Raw genomic sequence first — 15281 nt, forward strand, 5'->3', positions numbered from 1 at the left:
TCATGGTACGTTCGGCCAAAGGATTGGTGCTTATCTTTCATGTGTTGCATATTGTGGATCGATTTGCGCACAGTCCATACTCCGGTACAAATTAATACGGACGATTTGGACGATCAGACGGTATATTTGATCTACAAGTATGCCATCACAGTGCCAGCTTAGACACCATGTCTAGCTTATACACCTTGCGAAAGTTATAGTATTTTCTTAGACGTTTTATGGACTTGTCCAATGCACCAATATAGAAACCGTGTAGAAATGCCACTTATAGCCATGTCCCAGGCCTCATCGAATACTACTTTGTGATCAGCATCGAATTCCGGATCGTTTGGAATCAAAGAATTCAATTTTCCAAAAAATATCAGGAAAAAAGGCATGTTAACAAGTTGATAACGGAGGTTTTTCACACTGGCGCTTCAATGGAGCTTATATGAAAAAAAAGCGGACAAAAATTTGTAAAACCCCTTCAGGTGTCGCTTTTGATATTTACATACAAATGTAGTTAATAACGTGTAGTTACCATGCGAGGAAATTAATTTAGTGGAAGTTGCTGTTGACCGTTTTTTCTTAAACCTTATTTTATACATCATTTAATTTAAATTTACCAGTCTTGTACGAATGTAATTCGTCAATCTAATCAAATTATGAGTTCAGAACTCAGTATCCTAGCTAGGTAGTAGTACTAAACCGAATATCAAAATCGAGGAAATAGGAGACTGATTGATGACTGATTAACCCATTGTCGACCAATGGGTAATTTATATACACACCACGAAAATGATTAAACTTAAAGAATTTTGCCGAAGTTCAGATCAAAAGGTATCGTGGCTATTTGATTTGTAAGTAAAGAGATAAGATGGATTTACAAGAATAATTTACATACAGTATTATTTTTCGCGGTTGAACTAAAATTGTCAACCTGTTTAAACAGAGGGGAGTTAAGTGGGTTAAGTTGATTTTTTTTTTATAAAACCGCGATAAATACGCCGTACGGACGGGGGGCGAGCAACTATTTTATTAACTACTCATTCGTGGGTACCGTGCCATATATTAGCAAAGCCCAATATCCGTAGGAGGAGCTCTATTGCCTGTGACGCCTCCACTGCTGTTTGGTTCAAACATTTGTGTGGGAGGCAGCACGAATAGGGCGCGCGGCAGCGGAAGGGGCATAAAAGGAGGCGGAACCAGAAGCAATCAAGTGGCAACAAAAACAACAACAACAGCATCATCATCAGCATCGTAAGTGAAATGCAAAAAGTTAATTAGTGTGAACGAAATCAAATTGGACGCCCCGAGGAGGTCGCTGCACAGCGGGTGGCTGTCGTGCCGGGTCCTGAACCCTCTTGGAAGGGGGTGGATTGGGCGCCATGGAATTTGCCGATCTGATAAAAACCCCCAAGCTTGACGGGGTCTTCCTGCACGACCCGCAGCCCCTGCAACATGCAAATGCAGCAACAGTTGGAACCCTCTGCATCACCGGCCACCATTTGCTGCTCAGTGCGCGTCAGGAGAACAGTCAGGAGCTATGGGTAAGGGTGCCAGAGTGTTTCGGCTCCAATGGAGCGTGAAGTTGCTCACTAATTGAATTGTGTTCTATCGTCTGACCTTTCCCTTGCCGCAACACAACCCTTTTTCCTTCCAGCTGCTGCACAAGGACATCGACTGTGTGGAAAAGAAGCCGAGCATGTCACAGAACGTTGTCGTTGGAGGCATCATCACGCTCAAGTGCAAGGATTTGAGGATTATATCGCTGGAGATTAAGTACGCCAAAGAGTTCTTCAACGTGTCTTCCTCTCTGGAGGCGCTCAGTGCAATCCAGAATGCGGAGCTGCTGTACCCGTTCTTCTATCGGCCCATGTACAGCATCCTGGAGGATGGCTACACGATGTTTAGGTGAGTGCACAATCAAATTACACCTTTCCCCAGCTGCAGCTGCAAATCAATGATAATTGGATAATGAAATTGAATTTTATTTTGCGCAGGCCGGAGCTGGAGTTCGCCAAGCTCATCAGTGGCGTGGGTATGGGTGGGGTGTCTTCGCCCAACGTGGCCAACATAACAATTTGCATGCCATCAACATCAACGTCAACGTCGAGTGTAGGCAGCATACCCCATCCCCTGCAGAATGGCTATGCGCTGGACGCAGCCGCCGCCCTAGTGGGGGGCATCGGCAGTGGTGCCACAGTACTCGCCTGCGAATGGCGAGTCACCAACATCAATAAAGACTTCAGCGTCTGTGCCACATATGGCGCCACGCTAATTGTACCTAAAGCAATTACGGACGAGCAGATTGTGCTCTCCGCGTCGTTTCGGGATGGCGGCCGCTTTCCCGTGCTCAGCTACAGGCACGACAATGGCGTAAGTTAATGGACGCAAATTCAATTCGTGTAATGCAATTTATCCCCCGTCAGGCCACGCTGATGCGCAGCTCCCAGCCTCTGTCCATCCAGGGCATCAAGCGATGTCGCGCGGACGAAGCGATACTGAACCTCGTGCTGGGACGCAGCAAAAAGGGCTTCATCGTGGACACTTGGGGCAAGGGCAAGTCGAACACGGAAACGGATCTTCATTACTCGCAGTGGAAGAAGGTGAATCGATCGATTGGCAACGTCAGCTCGCCCGCCTCTATACTGGACAGTTTCGCGAAACTAATCGAAGCCTGCAATGAAACTGGCTGCAGCACTGACAAATGGCTATCGCGGCTCGAGGGCAGTGGCTGGCTAAGTCTGGTACTGAACTCCTTGAACGCCTCCTGTGTGGTGGCCCAGTGCCTGGACCAAGAAGGCAGTCCTGTTCTGGTGCATGGCGCCAAAGGTTTGGACTCGACACTGATTGTCACCTCGTTGGTGCAGATAATTCTGAATCCCGATTGCCGCACTGTCAGAGGGTGAGTGGGCCACGACAAACCCTAGATATAGTTTAAATTATTCCCCTTGTTAGTCTGCAGGCTTTGATCGAACGGGAGTGGATCCAGGCAGGACATCCGTTCGCCTCTCGCCATCGCTATTCCTGCTACACGCCGCACCAGACGCGCAACAAGACTTCGGGCGCCACTTTTGTGCTGTTCTTGGATTGCATCTACCAGCTGTTTACCCAGTTCCCCTGCAGCTTTGAGTTCAGTACGCAGCTCTTAATATTGCTGTTCGAGCATAGCTACTTTTCGCAATACGGCACCTTCCTGTGCGACTCAGAGCGGGAGCGGCACGAACTGAATGTTCATACGCGAACGACCAGCCTGTGGTCGTACTTAAATCGGCCAGATGTCCTGCAGACCCTGCTAAATCCCTTGTATGAGCCGAACGCTAATGTTATATGGCCATCTGTGGCACCCATAAGCTTGGAACTGTGGAGCGGTGAGTAATGAGAGCTCAAATATTAATAGAATTTATAATTCTTCATACCCCTTTGATTGAACTGCAGAGCTCTATTTGCGGTGGGTGATAGATCAGCGCAGCGTGACAACAGTCATGTCGCAGGTACAGGAGCTCGTAACACGCGAGAAAGAACTCAGAACTCAGGTATGTTATAGTCTATACTTTTGCCCGATACTCAATGAGTATAGATTTATTAGATTTGTGGGGAAAGTAGATGTGTGTAACACCCAAAAGGAAGGGTTTCCGGCCTCATAAGGTATATACATATATTCTTGTTGGTAGTCCGTCTGTCTTGTTTGACGCCAAGTCCTCAGAGACTATAAACGCTAGAGCAACCAAATTTTGTGTGTACACTCCTGTGACATCACACTGAATTAAGTTTGTATCACCACACCATAGCTAAAATCGATGGCATCCATAATTGTTATGATACGAGAAAATTAAAAACCAAGAATCATATGTCATGCCCATATCTACCAGATTGTCGAATCTGGTTTAGATCAGATTACTATTATAGCCAGAGGGAAGCCACGCGCTTACTAATTCTCTCTCTCTCCCTCTCTCTCTCTGTCTCTTTCTCACTCGCACTCTTCCTCGTACACTTATCCTTCCGGCCTTCTGGCGAAGGGGAGCGAGATATAATAAACATGTAGTAGCTAAGACAAAAATGGAAAGAAATACAAATTTCTAAAATTCGAATCAATAGGTCATTAAGGTTGCGATCAGCGACAGACCACAAGACAGAAAGAGAGAGAGAGAGAGAGCTTGCGGCAGTTATCGGGTCCGATAATTACGTATAAATCATACTAACTAAGTATAGGGTATAAAAATGTACACAACGTTCCCGCTCTGTTCTGTTTATTTGCTTATCTTGTTCCTCTTTGAAGGCCCTCAAACTGCGAAAACAGGCCTTGGAGCTCGGCCAGGAGGTCTCCGCACTCATGAACAATGCAGACACTGCATAGTTTTGGCTACCTCAGCAGCTCTACTCTCTATCTCTTGCATAATACACTTATTTTTGATACGTTCTGTTGCCAGATTTAAACAATTATTTAATAGCAACAACACTAATATTAAGTCTCACTACAAGTTCCATTTACAACAAATTGTGCTGAAAAAAGAACCGAATTGATGGATTGGTCATAGGATCTGCTTTTGGATCGAAAAAATAACTCAATTTATGGACTTACGTAGAAAGTATGTCCAATAGTATACCAATCCAATTATACTTCTACACACCGTAACATATACATATAAAGCGATAAAGTGAAAAATAGTCCTGGGGCTGTAATTTGAAAAACCCTCTCCTTTTAATGCTGCTCTCTACTCAGAATCTGTAAACTGGAAGCTAAAACTGCACATGGCAAAACTATCAAATCTAGCAGATAAAATAACACTTCTTTGAGTCAATTTTTGACGCATTTACTTTTATGAAATTGTTAGCAAATAAGTTTTTCAACATTTAATTACATATTATAGTACTTATTATCAGTGTTTAATAATGAATAATGGTCTTTAGGCCGCCGTTCCGATTAACAAAAGAAAATTTGGCCTTTTTCGAAACATTTGTATGTACATTTGATTAAATCGCATAAATTTAAAGCTTCAAAAGCGTTTACAGATTACAAATTATGCTGTGCATGCTCCTCATATAAACATATGTATTCGTAATTGTTATCTTTATCCATTGTGTGTCTATTTCGGATTGTGATCGTAACTGAAATCGGAGAAATTCGTATCAAATTTGTATCTATATTTATATTTCTATTGTGCGTATTTTGTGTAATTAATGTAAAGTGCAATAAATACGTGTTAATTTGCAAACAGCCCCTTTTCTTTCCTGTGGGCTATTTATAATTTACCTCTCTTGGCGCCCAACCGAATGCAAAGTGCCATTCACAACTTATAAAATCCAAATTTAGCTTAAAACACGCCGGCCCGCTCTAGGTCATCTGCTATTCTTACTTATTTCTGATTTTGCAAACAAAAAATTAAAAATTAAAAAGAAAACTGAATCTACGATGAAGCAGCCGGTAGTATATCGCACCTGCGATTCGACAGATGACTTCGGACCCATCTTGAGCGAGCTCACCAGAAGCTTCCACAGTGTATGTGCAGCAAATGCATCCAGAAATTAATGGGAACCTATTGGTATGTGAGGCAGGCTGGCTGCCAATGAACTATTGCTTGCTATAGAACTATTTGCCGAGCAGCATGTGATGGTGAAACTAGAAACGGAGGATGAGGAAGGAGGGAAAACTGAAACAGACATACATTGTTCTGGGTTATTTGGAATGATGTCTAGACGAAAAAGATTTCGACAACAAGAAATCTGTTGATCCCCTAATAATGATCGATTCTGTCAAGCAGGAAACTGTCCAGGCCAGGCTAGAAAAGCATGTAGATGTAGACGAAGCCGAAGCCGAAGCCGTGTCGGACTTTAAGGACGAACAGTATGTGGGCGAAACTGTCCATCTGATGGACTTCCTTCCGAAAAGCTAATATTCCGGATTTCTATATTTTGCAGCTCGCTGGACAACTTGCCACTGGGACAGCGCATACAGAAATGGAAGACAGGAAATGGCTATGCCCTGCGAAGCTTAAACTTGTCGATGTACAACACAAGTGCAATGAATGCCCAAAGAGCTTAAAACGAGCCGATCGTCTAAATTTTTGCAAGCCCCATGGTTATAAGCTCATCGAATGCATGATGTGTCAGAGTCAGTACAACACTCAGTGGACCTGTGACGCCATTTAGAGGAGCATCCTGAAATTATTACCTTGGGAGTGCGCCCGACTATGGAACCCAATGAGTTGGCCGAGCTGTTCTACCCCGATAGATCCGATGCCAAGGATATTGCTGAGGATCAATTAATTGACTTGAATCACAAAGATTTGGCTGTGAAATAAATCTGATAGTGAGCTGGATGTTGAGTCCGAAGATCAACAGAAGAAGCGAAAAACTAAAAAGGCGCACTACATGTGTTTTGCCGTTTTCTATAGAGTAAATTGATTTATTTTTCACTACGCTCCCTTGGGACAACCGTCCTTTCACATTGTTTCGGACTTATTATTTATTTCCGCTGCTATTACGTATACAAAAACTCACTTTAATCAAGTATAAGTAAAAAAAAAAACCTCAAGTTTGTCAACAACAACAAAACATGTTGAAAGCAAATGTTTTTTTAGATTAAATAATGCAGAGAACATAGGAGAAAAATAGGTTGTCCAATGGAAGCTGTCGGCGCTGCGCTGGTGAACGCTCCTGTGTGTCTTACTGAGCCTCATCCTCCAGGAAGAAGAACTGGCCAGAGCGCTTTTGTTCCGTATCCTTGACCGAAGCGTTCTTGTTGATGCGGGGCCTGAAGTTGTTGGGATCACGACGGAACGTAATGCCCAGAAGTTCGAGGAAGCGGTTCATGCCATTCAGAAGCGATTGGGGGGAGAAAGCAGTCGTCTTCACCGAGGGCTGGCCCTCGATAACAATGACACGGTCCGCGAGATATGTGGCCATGATGAAATCGTGCTCTACCACAAATCCGGTTTTCTTGGCGTGCAAAATGTAGCTGCAAAATGAGCATATCATTAGTATCAGTTTGGTTACAAGTTTATGTTTTACACAGGTCAACGTACCGCTTGATAACCTTGGCAGCCACCAGACGCTGCTCCGAATCCAAGTAGGCGGAGGGTTCATCAATGAGGTAGACATCCGCCGGCTTTCCCAGGCACAGAACCAATGCTACGCGCTGCAATTCACCACCGGAGAGGTTCTGCACTTCCTGGTCCATGATTTCCTCGATTTTCATGGGCTTCATCACATCTGCAATGAACTGGGGATGCACATAGGCATCGCGAATCTTATCGTGCAGCAAATGACGGACATGATTCTGGAATTTTGGGGAAATCTTCTGCGGCTTGTAGGAAATGTTGAGCATGGGAAGATCCACCTCTCCATCGGGTTGCAGATTACCGGCCAGCAGCCTAATGAACGTTGTCTTGCCAGTACCGTTCTCGCCGAGCAGCACCAGGATCTCAGAGTCGCTGAAATGACCCTTCTCGACAGTCAGCTCGAACTTGCCAAGGGTTTTCACCATTGAGGGGTAAACATAGTGGTTCATCCGCTTTATTTCCTCTTCCGTAGCCGATTCCGATACCTTGAACGTGAGAGACTCCGTGCGGAAACGCATGTTCTCGGTGGGTACAAAGCCGTCCAGGAAAATGTTGATGCCTTCGCGCACCGAGAAGGGCATAGTAACGACGCCGTAACAACCGGGCACACCGTACAGGCAGCAAATGAAGTCAGACAAGTAATCCAGCACAGACAAATCGTGCTCTACGACGATGATGAACCTGGACAGAGAAAATGTTGATTATCAAGCGGAGTTCTTTCCCAGATCTTACTTACTTTGTGGGATGCAGCAGCGAACGGATGGTCAAAGCAGCATTCAGGCGCTGCTTAACATCTAGATACGAGGACGGCTCGTCGAACATGAAAATATCCGCATTTTGTATGCACACCATGGCAATGGCAAAACGCTGGAGCTCTCCACCAGACAACTGCGAAATCTCACGATCCCGGATGTGTGACAAGTCCAACATATTGCATATTGATGTCTGCAGTTCGCGCTCATCCTTTTTATCCAGCAAGTCGCCAACAGTGCCCCGCACTGCCTTAGGGATCTGATCGACGTATTGCGGCTTGACCAGGGCCTTCAGATTGTCTTCCAAAATCTTGGTGAAGTAGTTCTGCAGCTCAGAGCCACGGAAGTAGCTTAAGATGTCCGTCCAGTCAGGTGGATTGGCATACTTGCCTAAATTGGGCTTCTGCTTGCCCGCCAGTATCTTCAGAGCCGTTGATTTGCCAATACCGTTCTGTCCAACCAAACCGAGCACCTCGCCGGGTCGCGGTATGGGCAGGCGATGGAGTTTGAACGAGTTTTTGCTATACCGATGCGTCGTATGCTTCTCCAGGTTACTGGGCAGGTTGATGATTGTGATGGCCTCGAAGGGACATTTCTGGGGGGCAAAGGATCATTGAGTGCTCGTAGAGGGCAAGAGGTAAATGACCCACCTTGACACAGATTCCGCAACCGATGCACAGCTCCTCAGACAAAGAAGCAATCTTCGACGTGGGTGACACCTCGATGCAGAGCTTGCCCATGCGCACCACCGGACAGGTCTTCTTGCACTCCTGCCGACAGCGTTTCGGCTTGCACTTGTCATCGCTGACAATGGCAATACGCGTCTGCTTGTCGACCTCCTCGTTGTCTTTCCTGCGCGACATGCTGCAAGGTATTAAAGTTTTTAGTCCGAGTAAAACGATATCGCTATCAAATCCACTGTCAACGTTGCAAATAGCCAGACGTCACAACAAAGCGGGTGCACCGCACGCCCTTGTTGACGGGGCAGGGGAGGGTGCCAGCTGCGGGGCTGTTTCGACTATTAGCGAAAGTATAACCTCAAAGCGTGGCAAAACAAATGATTTCCACTGCCCACTTTCTTAAACTATCACAAAGTGACCACCGTCTTGTGTGAGAATGGCTGACAGTGCACTGATTTCCTATTAATTTACCTGCGAACTAGGCTGAAATTGTTGTAAAACAGACACACGCGTCAGCCAACAAGTTTCGAAAGGAGGCTAGATAGTATCGATACTCAGTACTCAATAGTGGCGAAATCGAAATCGTATGCCGTTTTCAACCTATCGATAGCGGGATTTTCTTGTTAAAATTGGATTTAAAATGTCAACTTTTATATTGTACAGCCACAATTATTTTTGAATTTATTTATAAATGACTTAAATGTCTGTGAAATATATACAATTTCGAGGATTACCATGTAACTCAAGAGAGATCTTAATCTAGTGTCACTTATCGATACCTGCCACCAGCGCACACATCGGGTTGACACCTCTAGTTTTTACACGTCGTTGATTTGGTCGGAGGTCTGGAAAATGGTCGTCCAAGAGGAGAATCCCAGTTCTGGGGAAAATGTGGAGAAAACTGAGACTGGGACAGGTGTTGCAGAGCCAGCAAAGATCTTTAAGGTTGAGAGTAAGTACGAAGCCCATTACAAACCCGGCCTGGATCTGTCCACAGCTATTGTGTACAATATGTTTAACCTAAAAAGATTGTATGCTAATGTACACTGAACTTTCACTTTAACTTGCAGTTTTGCACATGATCAAGGATGCACAGCAGCAGCATGGTCTCCGTCATGGCGACTTCCAACGGTATCGTGGCTACTGCACCCGTCGCATTCGTCGTCTCCGCAAGGCATTGAAATACCCGCAGGGCGACAAGCGACACTTCAAGCGACGCGATGTGACCATTACTCAGTTGACAGGCAAGAAGGCGGATGAACGCTACATTCATATCCCACTGATCAGTGCCGAACGGGCCTGGGCCTATGCCATGCAGCTGAAACAGGAGTCCAACACGGAACCGCGCAAACGTTTCCATTTGATCAGCAAGCTTCGAAGGGCGTGCTTCTATGCCTTACAATTGCAGGAGTTGTGCAAAGTAATTAATAGCCTAAAATATGAAATTTTAATGGTAATCAATGTCTTTCTCTCAGACGGATGCCTTTGATGCCCGCACGAAGCTGGAGTGTGAGGCTTATGTAGCCTGGATGCACGGCAGCCTGCACTTCGAGTTGCAGCTGTGGCAGACAGCCGGTGAGCATTTAAAGCGTGCACAGGTCGTGTATGAGAACCTGGCCGCGGCCCTGCCAGACGATGAGCAAGAACTGTATCGGGCCAAGGTGAACGAGTTTACACCGAATCTGCGCTATTGCGCCTATAACATCAGCGGAGGAGCTAGTGGCGGCGATCTCGATGAGATACTAGAGCTGCGTGCCCAAGGCGTACTCGAGAACTTGGATGTGCTGGTCAGCCAGACGAAAACTGAGAGCAGCGAGGGACTGCAGACGATTGATTGGCGTGGCCGTAAAGTCACTGTGCGTCCGGAGAAGGTGCGTCTGTTCTTGCTCAGTGCCCAGGAGCTGGACAAGTCGTTGGCCAAGGCAAGCAAAATAGATGCCAAGATAGAGCTGATCGAGCGCATCCTAATGGACTGCAAGGACGCCATCCAGGCGGTGCGGGATGAGATCAAGCAGGATCCCAAGCTGCGTTCATTGACAACCGGGCAGACAGTCTCTGGCGTGCAGTATTTGCTGGCCTACTTGAGCTACATTCGTCATAGCCGGACACTGCAGCGTAATCTGTGTCTCGTGGAGCAGGTATGGTTAAAAAACCGTCCAAAACACCATTTGTACGCCATTAACGAAAATTTGTCTCTTCAGGCCAAGGTCAATTTTGTCGATCCCAACCAGAAGTCGGAAGTTGTGGGCGATGGCAAACGCGTGCGATCACAGGATCTTGCCCGCCTCTACGAAATCATCTTGCAGAATGTCACCGAGATGCAGCAAATCAACGGCATGGAGGAGGATGCCAAGTATCAAAGTGAGGTAGAGAACCTGGCCATTACTTTCAAGGCCTTCCGCTGCTACTACATTGCTCTCACGCTGATCGATATGAAGAAGTGGAAGGAGGCAGTGGCGCTGTACGAGCGCGCCTCCAACTACGCCAACGAGGCGCTGAAGGGCAAAGCCTGTCCAGAGTTCCAGCATCAGTTGGAACTTACAACGCTCGTGTCCATTATCGACGGCTGCAAGTTCTCTGCCCACGCGTATAGTGTGCTCGAGGACGACAATAGCGAGGCCGGTACTACCACAAAGGCGCAGAAAACAACGAAACCGCTCTATGAGCGTCTGTCACAATACAAGGAAGACCAATCGCTCCACACCAAGACCCCCAATGTGTTCAAGCTCACCCCCGACATGGAGCCCATTCCGTGCAAGCCGCTCTTCTTCGATCTAGCTATGAATTACGTAGAGTTGCCCTCGCTGGAGGACAAACTGGAGCAAGAAGGCAAGAAGGGCGCCTCCATTACTGGCTTCGTCAAGGGATTCCTGGGCTGGGGCGGCGGCGGCGGCAACAAGTGAGGTAGCACCCAATGGCCCATTCTTCTGGAATTCCACTCATCAATGTTACACTTATAAAGAGTTCAGATACATGTCCAGGCGTACATTGATCCGCTGTTCTTTATAGGTTCTTTGTTTTGGCTTTTACCCACGCCCGGCTTTTGTATAGACGAAATATTAATTTTCAAGGAACCATTTTTTAAGTTAAAAATTGAAAAATTATTTGGTAATAAAGGAACCTACAACACAATCAGAAGTGGCCATTGGCGGCTCTTTATTGCGAACGCTAAACGCTATAATATATTATCCTAAGACTACATCACTATGAATACTCTTACACTGGTGGCCTCTGAGTCTGTAGATAGCCACGCTCGTAGAACTCCATCACCAGCTCCCTGATCCGCAAGTGGTACTCCGAGGTAAGCGTTTGGGTGCACTTAATCTCCTTGCCGGTTAGGTTCTGTTCGCTCATCACATCCAGATTGGGCAGGTTGTTCGGATCGAAGGTTACCGCTGGGAGTATCCACATTCCGATGGCCAAGCCATAGTGCACCTGACGCACGTACTCTGTGGTGAGTCGCTGCAACGAGAAGGTATCGCTTAGCTGGTCCAGCTGCTTCGCCGCCGGCGTGTGCTTGAGCTGTTGGTTCAGTTCCTTGGCCACGGCCTCCGCATACGCAGCTAACAGAGTGTCCGTGTGGTCATCCCTCAGACGTCTTCGCGTACTCGTATAGATAAAGTGGAGTATATCGAAGACGGGCGAAGTGCGGCGCATGGCCTGCAGGTCGAAGAAGATGACTTCATCGGGCTCTGAGCGGAACATGATGTTGTTCACCCACAGATCCCCGTGGCAGACCACACTGAATGGCGACTCTGCGGCCGCGTTTATATTCCGCTGCAGTTGCTCGAAGAGTTTCGGTCGTAGTCCTTCAATCAGGGATATGGGTGTGGTCAGACTTCCATCTGCATTGGAGGAACTGAGACTGTCCAAGGCCTGCTGCACAGAGGTGTCCAGTATGGTGGAATAGAACTCGGCCGCATCCTCGCAGTAAACAATTTCACTCATGTGCTCAACCTGAGCGGCGAATAATGCAGACTCCAGCTGCTGGGCAGCCAGGGAGGCGGCATGCATTTGTGCCAGTTTCTGAAAGGAGGCTCTTTAATTATTCGGCAGTCGAATGTAAGCTCTCACCTTCATCACCAGCAGGCAATGCTCTAGCTCTAGCCCATCCAATCGATCCTTCATTCGGTAGCCCAGTGCCTTAAGATCCTGCAGCACAATAATGGGCTCCCCGGTCTCGCTCTGGTCGTGGCTCTCGGCGATGTGGCACAGCGGAAACAGCGGCTGCTGGCTGTAGCGACGGAGCAGCGGCACCAGGTGCCGGTAGGCGTTTATCTCATTGCTGAAGGCCTCCTCGCAGCGGTATAGCTGCCGGCGTGACAGACTCGGTATCTGACGCTTCACAATAACCGTAACTAAAGAGCGGAGGAGGAGAAAACAAAGAGCAGAAAACGGCGTGAGAGAGCGAAACGGAACGGAACAGCTGACTTTTGTTTACACCGCATAGTAGAATTTATGAATGAAATGCCTCGCATACAAACACACACACACACACACTCACACTCCCTCTCCCTCTCTCTGGCACACCACTGAGAGAGAGAGCGTGTGCGTGCTGACCTTTAGCGAATCTATATTACGTATACGTATGGGTGCAAGTGCAATGCATTTAGAATGCGTGGAGCAAGGTCACTTCAATCGACGCCCAGCAAAGCAAACAAAAATAACTATGGAATGGACTATTTGATGCCCTCTGCAGCACACTTCTGTCCTTTTGAGTGAGAGGCATTTGGTTTACCCGCTTCACTGGTTATTGGCTGTTCCTGATCCTGGCTTATGGTCACCCGTTTTACCACGGACATGTAGTTGTCGCCACTGCTGCTGCCCGCACTGCACGCGATGTGGTCAATTCTAAAGGACACCAAATGGTTCTGGCTGAACAACTGCCGCAAATGCTCGACATTCTCCTCGTATTGATTGATGACGCTTATGTCCATGCCCATGCCCATGGTGACGGCCATTGCCATGCCGCCGCCATTCGAAGGTCCTGCTGCTGGTGGCACTGCAACTGCCATTGTGTCCATTTCGCTTGACTGATTGATTGGTAATGGCTGCTTTCTGTGGCTTTCAAGCTGCTGCCGAAATAAGTACCCGAATTCAGTTTCAGCCGCTGCAGCATTTTCTTGGGACCTGCTTAGACATGACATACATGCGAATTGAGGGCAGGTAACTTTTTTATTATTATTTTATAAAAAAGGTCAGCTGCCATCAATTTGATGCTGGTCTTCTTTTCAATAGTTTTGTTTTGGGTTACGGTTACGGGTACGGTTCTGCTCTGTAAGCACTTTTGTGCGAATTGCGTGCGAAAAGCAGCGACAGACACACCACCGCGCGTCGGACTGCACGGCGAACAACTGAATCAATCGGTGCTTTGCTTTGGTTTGGTTTATCCAACTGCAGTTCTCCGCACTGCAGTTTCTCACATTCTCACCGAGTGCATGGCGTCACCTGGCGGACGGCGGCCGCATATGAGCAGGCTCTGCTCTCTCCTTCTCTCTCTCTCGATTCTGTCAGTTCTCAATTGGAAATAGAAATTGCATTTGAAAGCCGGTAGACAGTATGTGGGAGGTGTGGTGGTGGCAAACCTGACTGGTGTGTGTTTACCCCTGTCGCGTTCAAGGTCACATCCGAGCAGCACTTTCACTTGGCGGAGTGGCGGGGTGGCGTGGTGGCGTGGTGGCGTGTACGTAATGTGCTGCCTGCTCAAAGCGGATGTTGCTCATACGCCGCATTGCCCGCCCCGATAGTCGTTTGCATTGGGACCCCCCGACCCGGCCACAAATGCGTGCACTTGAAATTACATTGGCCGTCCTTGACGAACACTGCGTGTGGGTCGAGGCAGTGTACGGATACTATGATGCACATATGAATAAATTCAAGGCATATTTTACTCATGGATAGGGTTTCTCATAAATGCTACATGCCCATCTCGATTCTGGTTAATCTTCAGTCACGTAGCCACAGACAAAGCCTAAAATAAAGTTCAAAGACCAAGCTCATTAACAGCAGACAATGCACGGCTGGGCTGGGTCGAGCAATTTGTTTATTTAATATGCAACTACAAAGAGGCTAAATGGCCATTAATTAAATATCAAATTTGCCACGGCCAATAAATAAGAAACCACACCACACCCTGAGATCCAAACGAAGCCCAGACAATGTAAATACCAAACCCCAAGTCAAGCCAAGATACGCACCTGAGATCGGGAAAGTTCAAGGCTGTCTCCACGATATATCCAGCCAAGCAATCAGTGCGCGCAGGCCAAAAACTCCGGGCTAATGCTTATGCTTCCGCCTTAACCGATCGGTTTAATAACCCCAAAAGCGTATAACCACAACACCCATAGAAAATTAGGGTCAAACATGTGCAGCCACCAGATTCCCATTCAGATTCGGATTTAGATTCAGAGTCAGACGCGGCATTAATTTCAGGGTCAATCACACTTTCAAAATCGCACATGCATAGTTTCGTTTTGGATTCTAAGTAAGCAAACCTGTCAATCACCCAAGTGAACATTGTAATCTTTGTACTCGAGTATCTCGTACTCGTACTCGTACTCGTACCTGTATACATATGTATCTCCTATGGCTGTGCGACTTTTTCCATGCGTAACCGCTGCCGGCAGGCAACGCAACGCGACCTTTTTTGGGGGGCATTTTATGGAGCATGAGAAACGGAGACAGACACCGATATCATTGCTTTTAATTGCTCGAGCACATTGCCTATCTACCTAGGCCTAGGTCACTAGCAATTGCACTCGATTCGAGAGCAATAGAGCTCTGCTCTCCCCCCATTCCCATCCCCA

General features: G+C 47.1%; 4 protein-coding genes across 5 annotated transcripts; 2 read left to right on the top strand and 2 right to left on the bottom strand.

Moving 5' to 3' along the window:
• Window positions 1–929: 929 nt before the first annotated feature.
• LOC4814042 (myotubularin-related protein 9) lies at window positions 930–6511 on the top strand. Of its 2 annotated transcripts, XM_033385617.1 has the most exons (8): window positions 930–1239; window positions 1300–1529; window positions 1643–1893; window positions 1983–2358; window positions 2412–2887; window positions 2941–3353; window positions 3421–3518; window positions 5902–6511. In XM_033385617.1, exons 2-8 carry the CDS (start codon window positions 1368–1370, stop codon window positions 6130–6132), a joined length of 2007 nt encoding a protein of 668 aa, XP_033241508.1. In that variant the 5' UTR covers window positions 930–1239; window positions 1300–1367; the 3' UTR covers window positions 6133–6511. The 2 variants fall into 2 exon arrangements, with proteins under 2 accessions (XP_033241508.1, XP_001354176.1); XM_001354140.3 differs by lacking the exon at window positions 5902–6511 and adding an exon at window positions 4262–4976 and having other exon boundaries at window positions 934–1529.
• Window positions 6360–9091, bottom strand: pix (ATP-binding cassette sub-family E member 1 pix). Its single transcript, XM_001354139.4, has 5 exons — window positions 8947–9091; window positions 8446–8659; window positions 7780–8390; window positions 7008–7724; window positions 6360–6940 (listed from the first exon to the last, which is right to left on the bottom strand). Exons 2-5 carry the CDS (start codon window positions 8656–8658, stop codon window positions 6649–6651), a joined length of 1833 nt encoding a protein of 610 aa, XP_001354175.2. The 5' UTR covers window position 8659; window positions 8947–9091; the 3' UTR covers window positions 6360–6648.
• Window positions 9092–9270: 179 nt separating this feature from the next.
• Srp68 (signal recognition particle 68) lies at window positions 9271–11610 on the top strand. The gene is made up of 4 exons (XM_001354138.4): window positions 9271–9427; window positions 9546–9895; window positions 9951–10613; window positions 10677–11610. The coding sequence occupies exons 1-4, from the start codon at window positions 9328–9330 to the stop codon at window positions 11376–11378; spliced, it is 1815 nt and encodes a 604-aa protein (XP_001354174.2). The 5' UTR covers window positions 9271–9327; the 3' UTR covers window positions 11379–11610.
• Window positions 11608–13829, bottom strand: LOC4813997 (uncharacterized). The gene is made up of 3 exons (XM_001354137.4): window positions 13214–13829; window positions 12550–12833; window positions 11608–12501 (listed from the first exon to the last, which is right to left on the bottom strand). The coding sequence occupies exons 1-3, from the start codon at window positions 13620–13622 to the stop codon at window positions 11692–11694; spliced, it is 1503 nt and encodes a 500-aa protein (XP_001354173.3). The 5' UTR covers window positions 13623–13829; the 3' UTR covers window positions 11608–11691.
• Between the last annotated feature and the right edge of the window lie 1452 nt (window positions 13830–15281).

Source organism: Drosophila pseudoobscura, chromosome X (assembly GCF_009870125.1).
Source record: "Drosophila pseudoobscura strain MV-25-SWS-2005 chromosome X, UCI_Dpse_MV25, whole genome shotgun sequence".
Taxonomy (NCBI): Eukaryota; Metazoa; Arthropoda; class Insecta; order Diptera; family Drosophilidae; genus Drosophila; species Drosophila pseudoobscura.